This window comes from Molothrus ater, chromosome 7 (assembly GCF_012460135.2).
Source record: "Molothrus ater isolate BHLD 08-10-18 breed brown headed cowbird chromosome 7, BPBGC_Mater_1.1, whole genome shotgun sequence".
Classification (NCBI taxonomy): domain Eukaryota; kingdom Metazoa; phylum Chordata; class Aves; order Passeriformes; family Icteridae; genus Molothrus; species Molothrus ater.
In genome coordinates this window covers 28,363,216-28,380,444 of record NC_050484.2, presented here as the reverse complement: position 1 = coordinate 28,380,444, position 17,229 = coordinate 28,363,216, and the positions used below count along the sequence as shown (strand labels likewise).

At 40.2% G+C, this 17,229-nt stretch overlaps 1 protein-coding gene across 8 annotated transcripts in view; it reads right to left on the bottom strand.

Annotated features, from left to right (window-relative positions):
* Positions 1 to 17,229, bottom strand: part of KALRN (kalirin RhoGEF kinase) — a 465,026-nt gene that overhangs the window by 214,741 nt on the left and 233,056 nt on the right. For all 8 annotated transcript variants that reach the window (XM_036386498.2, XM_036386501.2, XM_036386502.2 and 5 more), the window contains one exon: positions 585 to 707. In XM_036386498.2, coding sequence (XP_036242391.1) covers positions 585 to 707 — 123 coding nt within the window. The remainder of the gene's footprint in view (positions 1 to 584; positions 708 to 17,229) is intronic.

The window sequence follows — 17,229 nt, the reverse complement described above, 5'->3', positions numbered from 1 at the left end:
GATTTCACTGTGAGGAATAGTTGTAAGACTTTAGCTTCATACCAAATTCCTCAAAAAATCTTGCTTACAGTGTTCTATGAGTTAAATTACAATAATAATTTCTACCTGTAATGATTGCCTCAGTCCAAACCAAAAAATCCCTGCCACATAATGCACTGAAGGATGGGAAGGGTACTTGTCCTCAATACAAACTCTGGTGTTTCCCCTGCTTCCTGACAGCAGCTCCCTACCTTATGCTCAAGGCCCTCAGCCTCCACCTAGGAGTTAGGATTGATTTTTCCACCACTCTCATTCATAACCATTCTCCTCTATGTCCCAAGAGAAAGTGCTACTTTCCTGTAAGCTGTTTGTGATTTCTCATGGCCTTTGAGACCTTTCATTGACCCAGTGTGATGATTTTCCGACTGTAAGTACTGCAGTGTGCATGCTGACTTCCAGACCTTGGAGACAGGACCCTGAGCAGCTCCAAACCATTGAAGAGAGCAGCAGAAGTGTGTATCACCAAAACAGTGATAACTTTTTCTGAATATGCAAAAGGAGCAACAAAAATCAAGGCAACAGAAGTGTCTGGTTCAGACTCTTACCTGTGCTACCTCTTCAAAATCATCATGTCTTTTCTGCAGTGCTCGTGCTCTGTGTAGAGACTTCCCCACTCCCGTGTGTTTGCTCAGAAAGGCTTCCCCGTGATTTTCAATCCAGTCCAGGACCTGCCAGAAAAGAAGAACATCCAGTTACCTCTCCTGCCTCAGCAGCACAGAGAAACCCTGTGAGGGTGGGGATGGAACAGCTGCAGAGGAATGCCTTGTGCTTGCTATGGGTGAACACAAGCAGCTCTGTCAAAATCCATTCTAACTGGAGAGAAGATAAATGCTCGTGGATGCTACTGCTAAATTAGGATTATTGAATTTTTGTTCTTCAATTTATTTTGAAGTCTGGCTTAGTTATTGGAGCCTGGCAGATATTAAATATTTACTTTCACATAGATGACTTTTTGGGAAAGGGAATCAGAAATCTGGAATCTTTTACAAGAAGTACCCTCCTCTGATGAGCTTGTGTAAACTGCAACACAGTAACAGCTGATTTCACATCTCAGTGTGAAACTCATTCCTGAGTTGTCCCAGGAAACTGGCAAAAGACCAGGTGTTGTTATGAGGCTCTGATAACCTGATAGGCCTAATTAACAAAAGAATCCTCAGCATTTACTAAGATGCTAATAAAGATAATACATTTTTTGTATATAATGCACTTGGATCTAATAAGCTCACAATAATCTGCAAGCATAGAGAAATACCACATTTTTGTTTCCATCATAAAAGACAAGAAAGCTGGCACTTTAAAAAGCTGAGATATGGAATAACAGAGTGAATAAAGTAACAGCATAAATATAAATCTGTGTGGACACAAAGCACTCAATCTGCCCTGCAAACAATGAGAAATATTAAGCAGTCAGTCTGTGGCAAATGCAGGAAGAATTCTGAAAGGTCCCAGTCAAAGCTGAAATCACCAGAACTGTAAACATGTATGTGTCAGCATATTTGGAGAAACTCTCCCTTACCCTGAAGAAAGGAAAAGTCTTTAGAACTAGAATAACTGTGTAATAATTCAAGATAAACATTTAACATTTTAATTGAGAGCACGGACTGTGTAATTTACTCTACTGCCAAAAATTAACATCCTGAGATACAAGTAGACATTAAAGTTACAGTGACTTAGTTGAAATTATTTAATTATCGCTTAAAAACTTAAGAAGCTTGAAGATGCCATTAAAACTGCAGTTAGGAGTGTTTTCTAAATTAAATCTTCAGATTTCCTAATTGTGCTTTATTGACAAGCTGTATTTTATTCTAGCTAGGAGAGGACTGTAACTGCTGAGTCCTTTGGAATGAAAAGAACTGTTCTGTTCTGTTAAAAGCTGTTTCTGTTCACTGGGGTAGCTATAATATGTTAATATCTCCTTTTTAAAAATTATTTTTATTTCACTAGTTTAAGATCAACATTGATGGAAACATTATTTTCTATACCGATGTGCATATCCTGTCTCCTTATCTCCTCAAGGGCACAATTACACACCCAACAAAATAAGCAGCAAACCCAGGTCATGGAGAAAATGAAATAAAACTCAGTACAGCTACAGCAGGCTGACTGTGCCAGCTATTACAGTCATTATATGGCTGGATAACCACGAGATTCAAAATGCTACCTGGAGGAAGAATAGCCCTAACTGTCCCTGTAGAATGATCTGTGTAACTGTTAAAATAATGATAGAGGCAATTCAGACGGGTTTCATCTGAGCAGAGCATTGGGAAGGAGGTATCTGAAGAGAGCCACTTCCAGAGCCCTTTCCACACTCCTTTTTGCTGAGGATCAAACTCTACCTACAGCACAATTAAACTGGCAAAGCAAATCCTGCCCAGGTGGGGCCAGGAAAAACACACTTGAGAGTCCACTGGCAGGGAATGCTGATAGTTTGTATGGGATACCCTAGGAAAATATGGGAAGAAAGAGATGGAAGAATGGTTTGAGAGGGAAGAGGTTGGAGAAGCAATCAGGCAATAATTTAGCAAAGTTCTGGGATGATAATTGCTCTTCCTCTAGGCTAATTTGTATGATGGGAATATGGCAAGATGATTACATAAGTGAAGTTAAGGTCAAGCCTTTTAAAAACTTTTAAAAAGTTAATTTAATTTTTAAGTAATAAAATCAACAGGGCTCTATTTTAAAAGGGAAATCAGACATTTTGAGGCAGCACTTTGAAAATGAAATCTCTTTCTGTAGGTATCTTTCCTAATCAGAAAATGTGAAAATTAAGAAACATCTCATAACTTTATCCAATTTAAATCAAAATCTCCTTGGGAACCAATTCTTTCCCAGCAAATCCTCTTGATCTGCACCCATTTTACATGAACACAAAATGTCAAAGGAATAGTAAATCCATTACTTTAAGGAACTATATCTGCCCTTGAAGTTAGTTGAAAAACTTCTGGATTTTCACTGTATTTCTTTTAGCAGAAATGAATGAAGATGAAATAAGGATGACTTTGGTAATAATCAAAGTATCATTAAAGTGGAAAAGAATTTGAAGATCCTTGACTCCAACCCAGCACTGCCAAGCCCACCACTAAACCATGTCCCTTAGATTCTGCATGTCTTTTGAATACCTCCAGGGATGGTGACTCCACACTTTCCCAGGCAGCCTGAACACTGAGGGATGCCCAAACTCCGCAGTCACTGACCCCTGTCCTGTGCAACAGGAAGAGATGAGAAGGGTGAGCTTGGACACAGCGTGTGGTACCAGCGGTGACAGAGCACCCCGGCTTCTGCAACTGGCCCAGGCCATGTCCAACAGCTCCACTACTGAAGTGCCTTGGCCGAGGGAATCATTAATCTTTGTTACCCTGAGACCCACTGTTGTTGCCATAGGGGTTATTCTGAAAACTGAAAATAAATTATACCATTTTACACTTCAAGCAGTTGAGAGTCAGATCTTGATCTCAAAACAGTACAAACCTGGTATAACTCAAAGGGGTTAGTTTAACTCTTTGTTAATAAATTCCAGAGCAATTCCACCTAATTTATTCAGCTTTAAATGAGGCCCCATTTCACATAGGTGCATAAGCATTGCCTAACTTTAAACACATGGACAAAGCCTCTAAGATTGTCTGGTGAAAGAAAGCCAGGCAGTATCAAGCTGCCACTATGAGTGCTTTCTTGCTTGCTCTTGAGGCACTATGGGCTAACTTAATTCTGGTGAGATACTAGGAATTCATAAGGTACTTCAAAATTCACAAGAATGAAACCTTATCTTTACTTTCCTGTAGCTGCTGTTATGAATACTCAGTAGATCGAAGGCCCTGCCTGTCTGAAACTCCTATTCCAGAAGCTCTGCCTTTGCCAAGCCTGCCTTTTGTAACCAAGAAATGCATTTCAAAGGTTCATGTTTCAGATCATACTTTACATCCAAAGCTTATTACAAATGTTTTGTTCCACTGCGCAGCAACAAAATCCAATCTTTTCTGTCAAAGCCCTTCAAAATTGTACAAGCCTAGTTAGTAGTACTGAATGTACCAGATTTTGCAAATACAAGACAGAATCTCTTGATACTTCATTTTCTTCTAGCAGAACTAGAAGCTACACAGCATATATGCATTTATGAGCAACACAGCTCAAAAAAGATGTGCTCTCAGGTCACCCACAAACCACTCCTTTATTGGAAGGAAAAAGTGCCTGTAAGAGATACCTGGCACATTTGCCAGGGAGACCCCTGACTGTGAGGCGAGGCAGCAGCCAGTGTGGGATTGCCAACTTCTATCCACTGGAATTCCATCTGGTGGATAATGCTGTTCTGTGCATGATGGCATGGCCAGCCCAACCCCTGGCCTGCTACCAGGCCCTCCAAGAGAACTTGGTGTCAGCAACAGCACCAGGGAAGGCAGAACAAACACTGAGAATCAGAAGAAAAACAAAATGAAAAATCCCCCCTAACTCACAACAACTCAAGGAGACTTAAGAAATACTAATCCTCTGTAATGAATGAAACGCAGACAGAGTCTGATTTAAATCAGTTTCTTTTTGTGTTCCAAATCATTGCTGAAAATAGATTCCTTTTCCCTATTATCCCTAGCCCTGTCACAGCAGGGTAATGTCAAGTAAAGGTCTAGCTGAGAAAATACACTGAAATACAAAGGAACTTATCCTCTGGCTTTTCCTGCTATTATTAATAGTTTATAATAGAACCCAAAACAAAACTCAGAACTCAGCCATTCTCATCTGTGGTTTCTGTTTCCTAATAAAAACTTCCTTTTTCACTTCTTCATTATAAATTTATGTTGGTGGCACAATAAAATATTGTTGCAAAACCTTTTAAAGATGGGGATCACACCTCATGTTTAAACCAGAAACATCAACTTTGGCTTCCACAAAATGATTTTTATTTCCAGAGGCATCTATATCTGACTCTAAAACTCAGATCTTGTTCCCACCAAAAGCCACAGTGAAATTTCAACTGCCTTCAGCAAACATGGATCAAAGACCTCACATGTGGTCAAGTTAAGAGGCAGGAACTAATGGTGCATCCAGTAGGATCTGAGCCTCTGGACACACATGTCAACCATGTTCTATTTTCCATATAGCAATGTGTGAACATGTGTAGTTCATAGGTTGCAGTGCACAGGTTGAAGCAGTCCCCATGGCCAGGTACAGCCCTGCTGGTGCAGCTCTGGGAGGGAACAGGGCCTTTCTCTGCTCACTGCCTTTGGTCAAATATGTCAAATCATGGAAGAGTTTCAAGAAAAAAGTAGAAAACAACAAGGATTTCATATCGAAAGTAGACTGGAATTGGAGTGATTTGGTTCAATGCCCAGCATGGCAGTTGAGCAAGTGAATCAATGTCCCTGCCTCCATTCACTTTTCTAAAATGACATTAATTACATTTGCAGTTGAAAGAAGCAAGACTGACAGAGAAAGTGGAAAGCTGCCTTCCACTTTAAGTTTTTGCAGCCTCTATGTGGTTCCAAATTTGGTTGGGGATTCTAGGAACCTTTTCCACTAAATGAGCATACTGAAATATTATAAATAATAAGCAATGTGGTGGCAGCTGTACAAAAGGGAACAGGCAATCCATTGAAAGGCAAGGCTTTAAAATCAGGTGCAAGCTGCTCCAAAACCACTCAGGTACAAATGCCTAAGTGCTGAATGTATACCTATAAATCCTTAAATACCATAGCTTGATCTGCCCATGCAGCAATGACTAATTCATCTTCAGAAAATAATATAGCCAGCCTACCAAGTGCTTCTGTATTTAATTCAGCACAGACTCTAAGTAAAAAGGGTCACTAATTTCAAACTGTCTTAAGACATGGTGTTGTCCACTATCACCAGACAAGCAATCTGAGGTTTCAGAGGGGTTTTTTGGGTTTTTTGTTTGTTTTAAGGTGGAATTAAGTGAACAGAGCTACACTCATTACCGTAGTCTGAAGACTGCACAAGAAGGATGAACTTTGATACTTCTATAATCCTTTCTCAAGAAAGAGCTCTCTTAAAACACTACAACAGACAATGTTCCCTAAAGTCAGTTAAAAATTTTTGACCACCATTTTGCCTTTCCTTTTCAGTACAACTTCTCCGTGTTGTATGTGTGGACTCAACTGTGCCTGGGTCTCTTTGAAAAGCCAGAGAACTAATACAGCTGCTATTAAGTAGGAGTTTTTAATCATTCCCTGCTTTTGCTCTCTAATTGTAGCTACTCCAAATACCACGACATAATTAAAGAGGTCTTTTGAAAAGAAAAAACATACAGTCCCATTTACCCTTGGAGGGAAAAACAACCTTACAGACCTATCAGTATTTTGCTGTATATTGCAACTAAATTAATGAGGGGAATTAAATGCAGAGCCAATTAAAACATTTAAAAAAAAATTTCCTTTATTCCCTTGTCTAAATTCAACTAAAAAAAGAAGTCCCTATGAAGTGAGATTGAAGGTGTTTTTATGAGCTTCCTGGACATTATGTGAAAGCTTCACCTCTGCACAATTTTTCATTTGAACAGCAAAAATCTAACCTTTGTAGTTTAAAGCCCCACTAGTTTGTCAAAACAGAACATCCATGTTCTGTTCTTTGCAGTGGGAGCAGCCTCACAAAGCACAGCTGACACTGCTGGACACATCTGAGAAAACCATACAGCTACTGAGACATGTGAGTCCAGAGGAGTGTCAGCAAGTCCTAGATATGCAAAAATACATGCATATAGTCTTATTCACACTTCTCACTGCTTCTAGCACCCACAGATATCCTACAAGCCCATCTGGAAACAGAACTGTAGGAGTTTATCCAGAGAAGACAGTCTCTGCAGCAGGATCCTTGCTCATCAACAGCTTCTGCAGTGGAAAACACTACAGAATAACAACTCCCCCAGCAACCCCCTTCTTAGAAGTTTCTGTTGCAAAAATATGCAAACTGGTTATGAAAGGGCTGCAGACTTAACAGGATGACTAAGTGAAGACATCCTAAATATCTCCCATAGCAATGGACTGCACATCAGTGAGACCGTTCACAGCTTCTTTAGCAGAGGCTCAGAAGTTCATGGGGACTTGCTGCAGCATTTCTCTCATTCCCCACCCATCTCCAAGAACTTTCACATTACTGTAGCACCTACAGACCTGGGCAATAGTCACAACTACTCATCTGAGAATTACAATCTGATTGTCTCAGATAGGCCACCCTCCATGGGCAGCATGGCTGCTCCCCTCATGCAATGATGAGGGATACACTGCTCCCACAGAGCTGCTCCAGCTGAACTCCTTACCTTTCCATAGGCTTATATGGCAAAAATAACCTTGTGTCTGCTTTCTGCAGATGGCTCCTATGTACTTGTACAGTTCTTCACATCTATAAAAGTATCATGATGGTTTGAAGCTGGTAGGAGCTTGGAGAAGAGTGAGAATACAACGTGTTCTGGTCCCGTCCACCTTCTTGTAAAGAAAACAATTGGTCCCAGCTCCAGTAATTAGCAAAATGTAGCATTTAGCCGTGTCTCTCTTGGAAACAGCACGTTCAGTTCTAGGCTCTGGCAGAGCTGGCTGGGTGTAGGCTGGGCATTTTGAGAGCAAGACTTGTCCCTTTCCTCTGGGCATGGCCTGAGGGCACGCAGCCCCAGCCTGCTCCTTCACTAAATGCCATCATCTGGGATGTGAGCTCCCCAAAAGGGAGTGGGAATATACACCACATGCCTCTCTTACCCTGAGAAGGAACTTCTTTCAACTTAACACTGCTTTCCTTTGGTAAAGTTCACATTCATCAAATGTACCCACTTATCTTTCATTTTCTCGATTAAATATTTTACTTCATAAAATTTGGCAACCGCCTCTCTAAAAACATTCCAAGTAAGAGAACAATAGACAGACAAATGAAGAACTAATGTTTCTTCCTTAATGCCTGGATTGTTACTAATGTTCCCAGATTATTGTTTTTTAAGGAAGTCAAGAAAAGGAAAAACATATCTCCAAGTTAAAAACCTTGTTGTATTCTTTAAATGCTGAACTTCTTTTAGACAAAATTTCAAAGCTGAGTGTAGGTGGAGAAGCTATAAATAACCACATTTGTGCATGTTCCTTCTGTACAAGACACAGAAAATGTGCTCTGCATCAGCATAGAAAGATGCTGCTGTGCTCTGCATGAAGCTTCTTCAGGCTGACAGGTAAATTATTTCTTTTGCAGTTATGCTGCTGGGTTCCTCTTTGTGAGTCTTTTCTGCAGCTCTCAGGAATCATACCTGCCTGGCTGCAGGGTAATGAATTGGCAATACAATTAATCAAGTCTGTCAGATGACGACCAACAGTAATGTTCAGAAATTCAGAAATATTTTCTTACTTAGGGCATATAGACACTTTTATTTGTTGCTGTCCATAGCACTAGTTAGAATGGTGATTTTGCTCCTTCTGAGACCAAGACATTTTTTCCCAGGTCTCCCTTTCTTCTCCCATATTTTTCCTTTCACATCATTTTTCCAGAAGCAGCTGCTGGGTCAGACATGGCTGTGGCCAGCTCTAGTCTAGGTCTGGCTCCCCCCATCTGGGCAGTTTGCTTGGACATAATCAGAGCTTTCTGAAAGAATGTCACAGGTCTCTCACAGCTCAAGAGGATAGGAAGAACATTGTCCAGGCAGAGTTAGCATTGAAGCAAAGGCAACCTGAAAATCTCTTGTTTTTTTGCTCAAGCAAATCTCCATTTAATTTTTCTCTGTTTCCACCACTTTAGCTTAAGCTTTGAAGTTCCCAGGAAGAGAAACACCTGAGCTCAATGTCCGGCCCAGTTTCTTCCTCATGTGCACTTACGTAGGGGATTTCTACAGCCCTTCAGAACCAACAGATAAAACAATATCCTAATTATTAGAAACATCTTTAACAATGCTCAGACTCTGCTATGACCACGTGCACTTGAAGTTTTATTAATTCCTCAAATAATTATTATTATTCAGACTTATGAAAACCCTTTTCAGCAAGAAACAACCTTGAGCTATTCAGAGAAAAGAGGAGACATTTAATTATTCCAGGAGTGATACTCATGAGAAGAATGAAGAGCAGAAGTGTTTGGGGACTTTCTTTGAGCACCTTTTCAAAGACAAGCTCAATTTTCCCCAAACCGAAATTTTCTGTGGAAAACCTCCTTTCTTATTTTTCTTCTAGTTTGATTGCTACAGCATCCCCTCATCCTGAACTTCCTTCTCTTCTTCTTTCCTAACACCTTGTGGACATTGAAAACCTGAGGAGGTAAGCAAGCAGGAACCATATCCAAAATATCCAAAATTTTGACTGTTTAAAGTTACTTTTTGTTGGAGGAACAGGGAAAATAATAATAATAAAAAGAGTTTAATTTTGTGGTTTCCCTCCTCCCCACAACTTTTCCTCCTTATTTGGGAAGGGAACCATCTGAAGGTCAGAATGTTTTATTTGTTGCTGAAGCCAAAAATAAAAGTAATTTTCTCCATCCCTCAATACACGTTCCATCTAAAAAATTACAAAAGGCAGGGGAAAAAACCAAGTCAAGAGCTTTCAAAACAAAGGGAGTGGAAAGGTGAAAGACCAATGGATAGACCTGAAATGTGTTTGGTTTGCATATTTTCACATTTGAAAGACATTTTTGTTAAAGGGAACCACAGTGTAACATAAAAGAAGTTTATAGCTGTAAAAGTATACAGGAGTAGGAGCCAAGCAGCTCTGTCTAAATGTGCCTGAAGGGTTACCCCAGCCTAGGCAATAGCTTCCAGAACTACAATCCAGGTTATAGCTTCTAAAAACAAGCAAGAAGCTTTGTCTAAGAGTTCCCTGTGAGGAATATGAAACAAAAGAAGTTGCCTAAAAGTCTCCTGGGAGATAAAACTCTGCATTTACTTCAACATAGTGCACAACCTCTCTTCCATGGAAAGAAACACCAGAACTCTTCAGTCAAGCTGGTTTGGTAAGGCAGCTAGCAGAACCAGGCACAGGAGATGCTGCCCAGCACAGCTGCCAGAGAAGGAAGTTTGTGGCATGGAGCAGGGCAGAGCTGTGAGGAGGAGCAGCAATAACAGGAATGACTGGAATGGAGAGGAGCACTGGGCAGAGACAGGTCATGGTGCCAGAGCAGCTCAGCCTAAGTTGGCTCTTGCTACCCAGCAAGACAAATAATCTCAAACCATGAGTGTAATTCATTACAGTGGGGAAGTAACCAGCTGGATGAGCAGCTGCTCCATGGAGGAAAACACAGGGAAAAGTGTTAGAGTTATACATTAGCAACTAGCTTTCATTATGCTCTTTGTTGTCTGGCAAGGTTTTTTCTCACATCAATGAAAATACCTTTTGTTGGCCATCAGTCAAAAGCAATATGAAAGAGGATTCATCACTCAGAGTGACAGGACCATGAAAAGCTGGGAGGCCATATGAGGAGATAATTGAAAGAAAAGATCATGGGAAACAAATGGAGTAGAAAAGAATGACTATTTTGGACTCCTAAACCAGTGCCTAAAATAGCATATTTATTTCTTAGCATAAGGCACCTTTATTTAATTTTTAGCTAGTCCCAATAAATCCTATAAGATCTTTCCATAAGGGGTAAAACTGCAGTAGCAATGACTTTGTTGGTTTAGAGCAGGGATCAGACATCCTGACATGAAAAGTTCTAGTCATGAAGCTTGAAGTGACCTTTGGCAGGTTGCTCAACATCAACCTTTTAGAAAACTCATAATCCTGAAATTAAATAAACCTTAATAAGCAAGAAATACTGCTATTATTATTACTTCTTAAAGTTACAGGGCAGAAAGTTTTCTGGCATTCCAGTCTACATCTATTCAAAGACCTTATTTTTCTCCACGTTCTTATGACAATTACTCATTCTAGCAATTGCTTTCAGAAAATATACATATAGCTGGAGAAGACTCTATTTTATTTCTCTTTCTTCACCACTGCAACCCTTCTATTTTTGTAGGGCTAATCAGTAACAGACAAGCCTAATTCTCTCTCCTCCTTTGCCATGACACTAAGAGCCAACAATGCCTTTCAGAAACAATAAACTACACATGATATTTTCAGGAACCCTGACATGTAAACAATCCTGGGACAGAAATAGATAATGAGGACAGGATACATAATGACTAAAAATTCTGTTTAAATGTAACATCAAATTTTAGCAGTTTGCTGAGGACTGACTTCCCTGCAGAATGCTGCAAGGCAAATCTGGGATCGGGAGGACACTGAATGCCCAGCAGAATGGCATCCCACAGGATTTGGGCTCCTGCATCCTAATAAATCCCACCCAACATTAAGTAGTGAAATGAAGGTCTTGTCTGAAGAGCCTACATTATCATTATTGCCCTGACAGCCTGGAATAAGAGAGGGAGGTATCCAGGGTACAATGAGAGTCATTCTCAGGTGATGCCAGTGTCTCTCCATTGCTATAAAAGGAAACTCTGCATTAGGCTCCTGACTTGGATGATTCAGTTATGCTTCTAAAGACAGGCAGGATAAATACAGACCATGGATCATTACACCTGCCTACAGAGAAGGAACTGCATCTTTATATTGCCTTCTCCATTTCTCCATGCTATGACTTGTTTCCTCTTCATCCACTGAAAGACAGACCCAAATCATCAATGAGTAAGTACGATTTCAGAGGGTTTCCACAAGAGCTTCTTAGCCTAATAACCCAAACATTTGCCATTCAAGAAGGAGCAAAACAGACCACCTGAGAGGAGCTAGGTCTTGAAGGACAGACAGTGCTCTAAACAAGAAAAACATTTTTCGACAGACAAAGGAATTTTTTTTCTGTTCCTCTTCTCGCTTCAATAGGTTCAGAGATCAAGCTGGCTCGTTCAGATTTCTTCAGATCTTATCTCCCAAGACAGCTGTGAAGCTCATCAAAGTGTTCTTGCACTGCTCATACATCAGTGTTAAGAAAACTTCAGTTGGTAACTGAATCTGGCCCCTGGAGTTGGATATCCCTTGCACTACTGCTCTGTGTATAAATTAAAAAGTGATCATTATTATTTTTTCATCAGTGACTCTTTAGGAGCACAAAGAACAATGGTCTGCTTGTCTTAATAACTGTGTAAAGGAAGAATGAGACAATGGTTGTTTCCAGATAATTTCAAGTTACACTTTAAGTCAAATTATGAAGAGGATAGTGTACTGTTAATCAGCAACCTCTAAAGGATTTCCAGAATAAATATCTTTAAATAAAAATTTAAACCTATAGTTCTTTGTGAAGAATTTTGGCACAAAAATAATGCAAGATAATACTGGTCTAAGCTTAAGAGCATTGTCAGACATTAAGAACAGAGCTCTCTTTCTCTTATGTAAAGTATTTAAAACAATTTACTTTTTAGGCTGATAGCTGCAGACATCTGAAGTGGTTCTTATACCATAAGTGATGAGAGGTTAGAGGGTGCAAATGTCCCAGGTTCTGCCTGGACAGAAACACAGAGCCTGCCTCTATACCAACAGCCACTCTGTGAATGTGCCCAAACAGCAACATGCCACATGATTACACCCTCCCTCAGGAAACTCTGCTGTGGCCCTTCAAAGGGAGGATTTCTAAGACAGAGTCATTGATAAAGAGGAAAAATGCATGTTACTTCTTTAAGTTGTGCTCTTTTTCCATGAACCCTGTCCTGTTTGTGTTGCACAACCCTGACCACAACTGCCAATAAATGCTCCATGTCTTTGCAAGCTAAAGGAGCTAGAGAAACATCCCTATGAAATCACCAGAAACTGAAGAAATACATGGGCAATATTCTCTTTCCTGGTGTGGTTCCTTGTGCAGCAAATCCAACACAATCTGGTCAAGGAGTACCAGGGGCTCTGTAGCTGTGCAGGGTGCTCTTACTCTGTACTCTGTCACCACTAGAGCTTAGTGAAACATCCGTAGTCATGGATGAAACTCCTGCATAATTCCATGCCACTGTGGGTTCAAATTAAGGAATTATAGTCCTTTTTTAACAGGTCAAAACAAGCAACTAAATCACTCAGCAATGCTTGTTATTTTAGTGGCCATTTTCACTATATTTGCGGGATACTAATCAGCACAAATAAACCACCACTTTACTTCCAGCACTGGCTACTTATAAGACCTCTTCAGAAGATGAGTGGGGCCACAGATCCCTTCAATGCCTGGGGTCATACTCACATTGCCTGAAAACGTTCCCATTCCTTTGGCAGGAACAACAGGAATGGAATGAAAATTGCTGTGAAAAAGCAATTGACAAAATGTTTAATTGCACGGTCTGTGATGTGGATGGAAGCAAACAGAAAACCCTTTTATTACAATTGTACATCCTTTACTGCATAAATAATAAAGCAGAGAAGTGCTACATCAGGGGTGTTAGGGATGTACGTGAGTTTGGAGACATGTGCACACAGTATTAAGCTGGTCCTTTACAGCTGTGTAGGTAAAAGTTGTATGGTGTTCTATCAGGATTGTCTGCTGAGACATTCATATCAGATAATAAACCAAAGGCATCCCCAGCTGCTGGAAGGACAGGGTTAGTGAGAACAAAGGTATTTATCTCTTAGCCATGGACAACAAAAGGTTGTTTTCTCTCCTGTTGTATCCCATTGGGAGAAGGTTGCCAAGAAGTTTTACCAGTACTAATTCCCTTTTCATTATTTTTGGGGGGCAATAAAACCATAATTAGAACCTCTACTCACTATCACTTATGGCCAATAAGGCCACACACACCTTCTAAGGTCAGAGAAAGCACTGCAATAATACTCTGAAAATGTAAACATTTAAGTGGCAAACATTAAATGCATCTCATGACCACATCAATTTACCAAAGGAGCTGTGAAAATTCTCTAGGATGCTTTGCATTGTAATGTTTTAATTAATGACTGACAGTGGGAGCTATTTACAGGCTAAATCTGTTCAGATGGCACACAGAGCATGTGATGTATTCTTGCAGGGTGATGTGGCTGAAGTCATCTGGTAGTAAATATAATCTTGACTTAATTATAATGTTCTTTTTGCTTCCTTAGCAATTGTTTATGAATAAATCTCTAGTTTTACAAGACCAAGTGAAGGTATTATTGTAAACAAAGCATAAAGGCAGATTTATTCTTTTATTTCCTTTGTCTTTGTAACAAACTATGACAAGTTGGAAAAGTACAGAATGCTGGAGAACTCCTCACTGCCTTGAAGGGACCAAACCAACCAAGTGTACACAGGCAAATGGGGGAGTAATACACAGACTTAATCCTCTAAAATCTTGTGTGAGAGCTAAATGAAACATAAACTGCCTCAAACATCCAAGCATTCTTCTGCAAATGGACTACACAGATCACATGTATCACATGGAGTGCTCAGCATTCTCAGATAGTGTATGGAGACAGACAGATGTTGGCAGGACATTTTTCCATACGAATGATGTCAGGATCATGCCCTGATCTGTTTTCTCTGCCAGTAAAAGCCAGACACATTACAAGTTAAACTGCTTGGTTATGAAGAGAGACAGCCTTTTCTCTTCAATACTCTGCAGTCTCCCACAGCAATGGCAGCTGGTAAATGTAATGATATCAGAATGGCCACATGGCCTTTTTATCCATCACCAGAAGGCAGATAACCACGTAAGGAAACCAAAACTATGTCCCTTAATGTATCTGGGCATGAAGCCAACAGAAGGCAAATCCCAAATTTAGAGAAATTAGATGAACCTGACACTAGTCTAGCTTGACCTTCTCAGTAACAAAGAGGATTTGAGACATCACTGCAGCTGGAAAGGCAACAGCTCCAGCTTTCTTAGCACTGCCTACCCTCTCTCCAGTAAATGTTTGTCAGTGTCATCTTGCTGTTCACCACTGGTCTTCATCTGCCACAAGGTCTTCATCTTCTCCATTTTGACATGCAGAGCTACCACAGCTAACTCAACACTGTTCAGAGCCAAGAAAGCACCAGCACACCGTACCTCAATATCCACCCATTCTTCCACTCTTTATTTACAGGCAGACATCCCAACCAAAGTGAAGCGAGAAGAAAGTGGCACCAGCAGAGTTCTTCAGAGAATCATGAGTCTGTGGAGAAACAGGCTGCCTGTGCCAGGCTGTGTTGGCATGTAGGTATGGAAATGATGGAAAGACTGAGAATTTCTGTGAGAAGCAATGAAGGCTGCAGAATGAGAGTATCAGTGTGACTGTTCTGACATGAAAGTGTGCTAAAGTACCAAGTTCAAGGTTTGCCCAGGCCATTTCAATAAAGCATCAAATGGGTCTCCTTTCTCCTACTTTAACAGGTGTGCTCCACATGAATGAGTTTAGAGTGGAGAATTGTGAATGCCTGTGTGAAACAAAGGGGATGGGGAGGCAATGGGGTGAAGAACAGCCTTATAAACTTACTTCAGCTATTTCTAAGGCTGTTTGATAACATTTCATGCTACAAGCTTTTTGCTGCCCTTGCTGTTTCATGGTGTTACTGCTCATGGGGCAAAGGGAACATGTTAAAGTGCAGAGATGCACAAAGAGGCTGGGAGGATAAATCGGGACCTAACAGTGCAAAGCAGTGGGAATGTGAGAAAATATGAGAACAGTTTGAAACCTCAACAGAAATGGAAATGGTGCTAATTGGATGGTAAACTGTCTGCAGAAGGGGAAGACCCAGAGCAGAGAGGAGCAAAAGGGAAAAGGTATAAAAATGGACCAATGCATCTGCAGCCACTACAAAATAATGGCATGAAAGTCAAAGGGATTTTTCTTCTCCCTTGCGGGACAGAATCTCAGCACCTCCTCCCACAGCTGTGTTCTAAAAGGATCAAACAGTGCAGTTCTTCCCTATCTGAAACCAGAGAACTTCTAAAAAACAACTGAAGCAATGAAGTATTTTACACACTCAGCAACCCAACATTTTTATAATGATCCTAAATACTTTTGGTGTTAAAAAAGTTTCTTGTCAGTTCCTGCCTGTGTTGAACATCATGGCAGCTCACAAATTTTCTTAACTGCTGCTGCTTTTGTGTGAATGGTGCTCTATTTCCTGGGAAGGCTGCAAATGCAGTTTCACACCATTTATTTTCTTTCCTTCTTTAAAACACTATATATTCATAACTCAGCATCCTCAGCACACCATTATTTATCTTGGTTCACATGTGCAAATGGATGTAATTGTATTAATACATAGATGTATTAGCAAATAGTCTTGTAAAATGTCTGATGGTGTGAGGTAGTGATTATTTCTACTGATATTTTATAGCATAACATTTCTTACATTAATATTGTAACTTGGAAATCCACAGCGTTTACACTGTATTTTTATACAGCACAATGTATTTCAGTTATGCTGTAACTGTAGGGATTTTGTGCAGTTCATGCTGAAACTCAGCTAGAATCAGAAGTATTTCCTTGACAGTATGAACCTCTGAGAACACAGCCCTGACATGCCATTAGTACATACAGCAGGCAGTCTTGCCTTCCAAATGAATTTCTAGATAACTAGAAATTATATGAACAAGCCCTGCTGAACTCAGTTTAACTCTCAAATCCAGTTCAAATGGCACACACTTGGCCTACACAAAGCCTTCATCCAGCTAATCAGTTCTGCAAGACTTCTCTATTATCTCTTGATATTCCATGCCCAAATACTCAATCCCTCTGACAAGACTAACCAGAATAGTTAGATAAGCAATTACTGATCTCTCAGGGTCCATAAGAGTCTCTTCTTGGAGATGTCTTTACCAAAATCTATTAATGTTGTTAGTAGCAGACTGAGAGGATGCAAAATAATCTTGCATTCTTTATTAAGACATCCAACACAACAAAACCTGTCCCTATAACATCCATGTGTGAGACAAGATTGATGCACAACAGGTGACACAACAAGAAAGGCATGGATGAACAAGGGAAGGAGTGCAAGCTCTGCCACTGAGGTCATCTTCCACCAGAACTTTTACTGCACTGGGCAACAGCTGGAGAGGGTGAGCCACAGCATATCCTGCCAGGAAAACTGCACCTGTGGGAAACTGTTTAATTCTGAGCTGTGTGAGAGGAGTATCTTCCTCAGAGAAACTATGCTGTATCATTATGTGTTTAGAAGACAGAGAAGTATAATAAACTCAGGGCTCTCTTGTCAGGATTTCTTCTCCCACATCTTTTCATTTTAGACTTGAACTAGGAGGAGCTCAGTTGAAAGTTGTTAAATTTTGACAAGGCAAGAAATTATTAGAGATAAGTCTTGCTTATGATCAGTGACAATATCCAGGTAGACAGCTTCATCTACCAA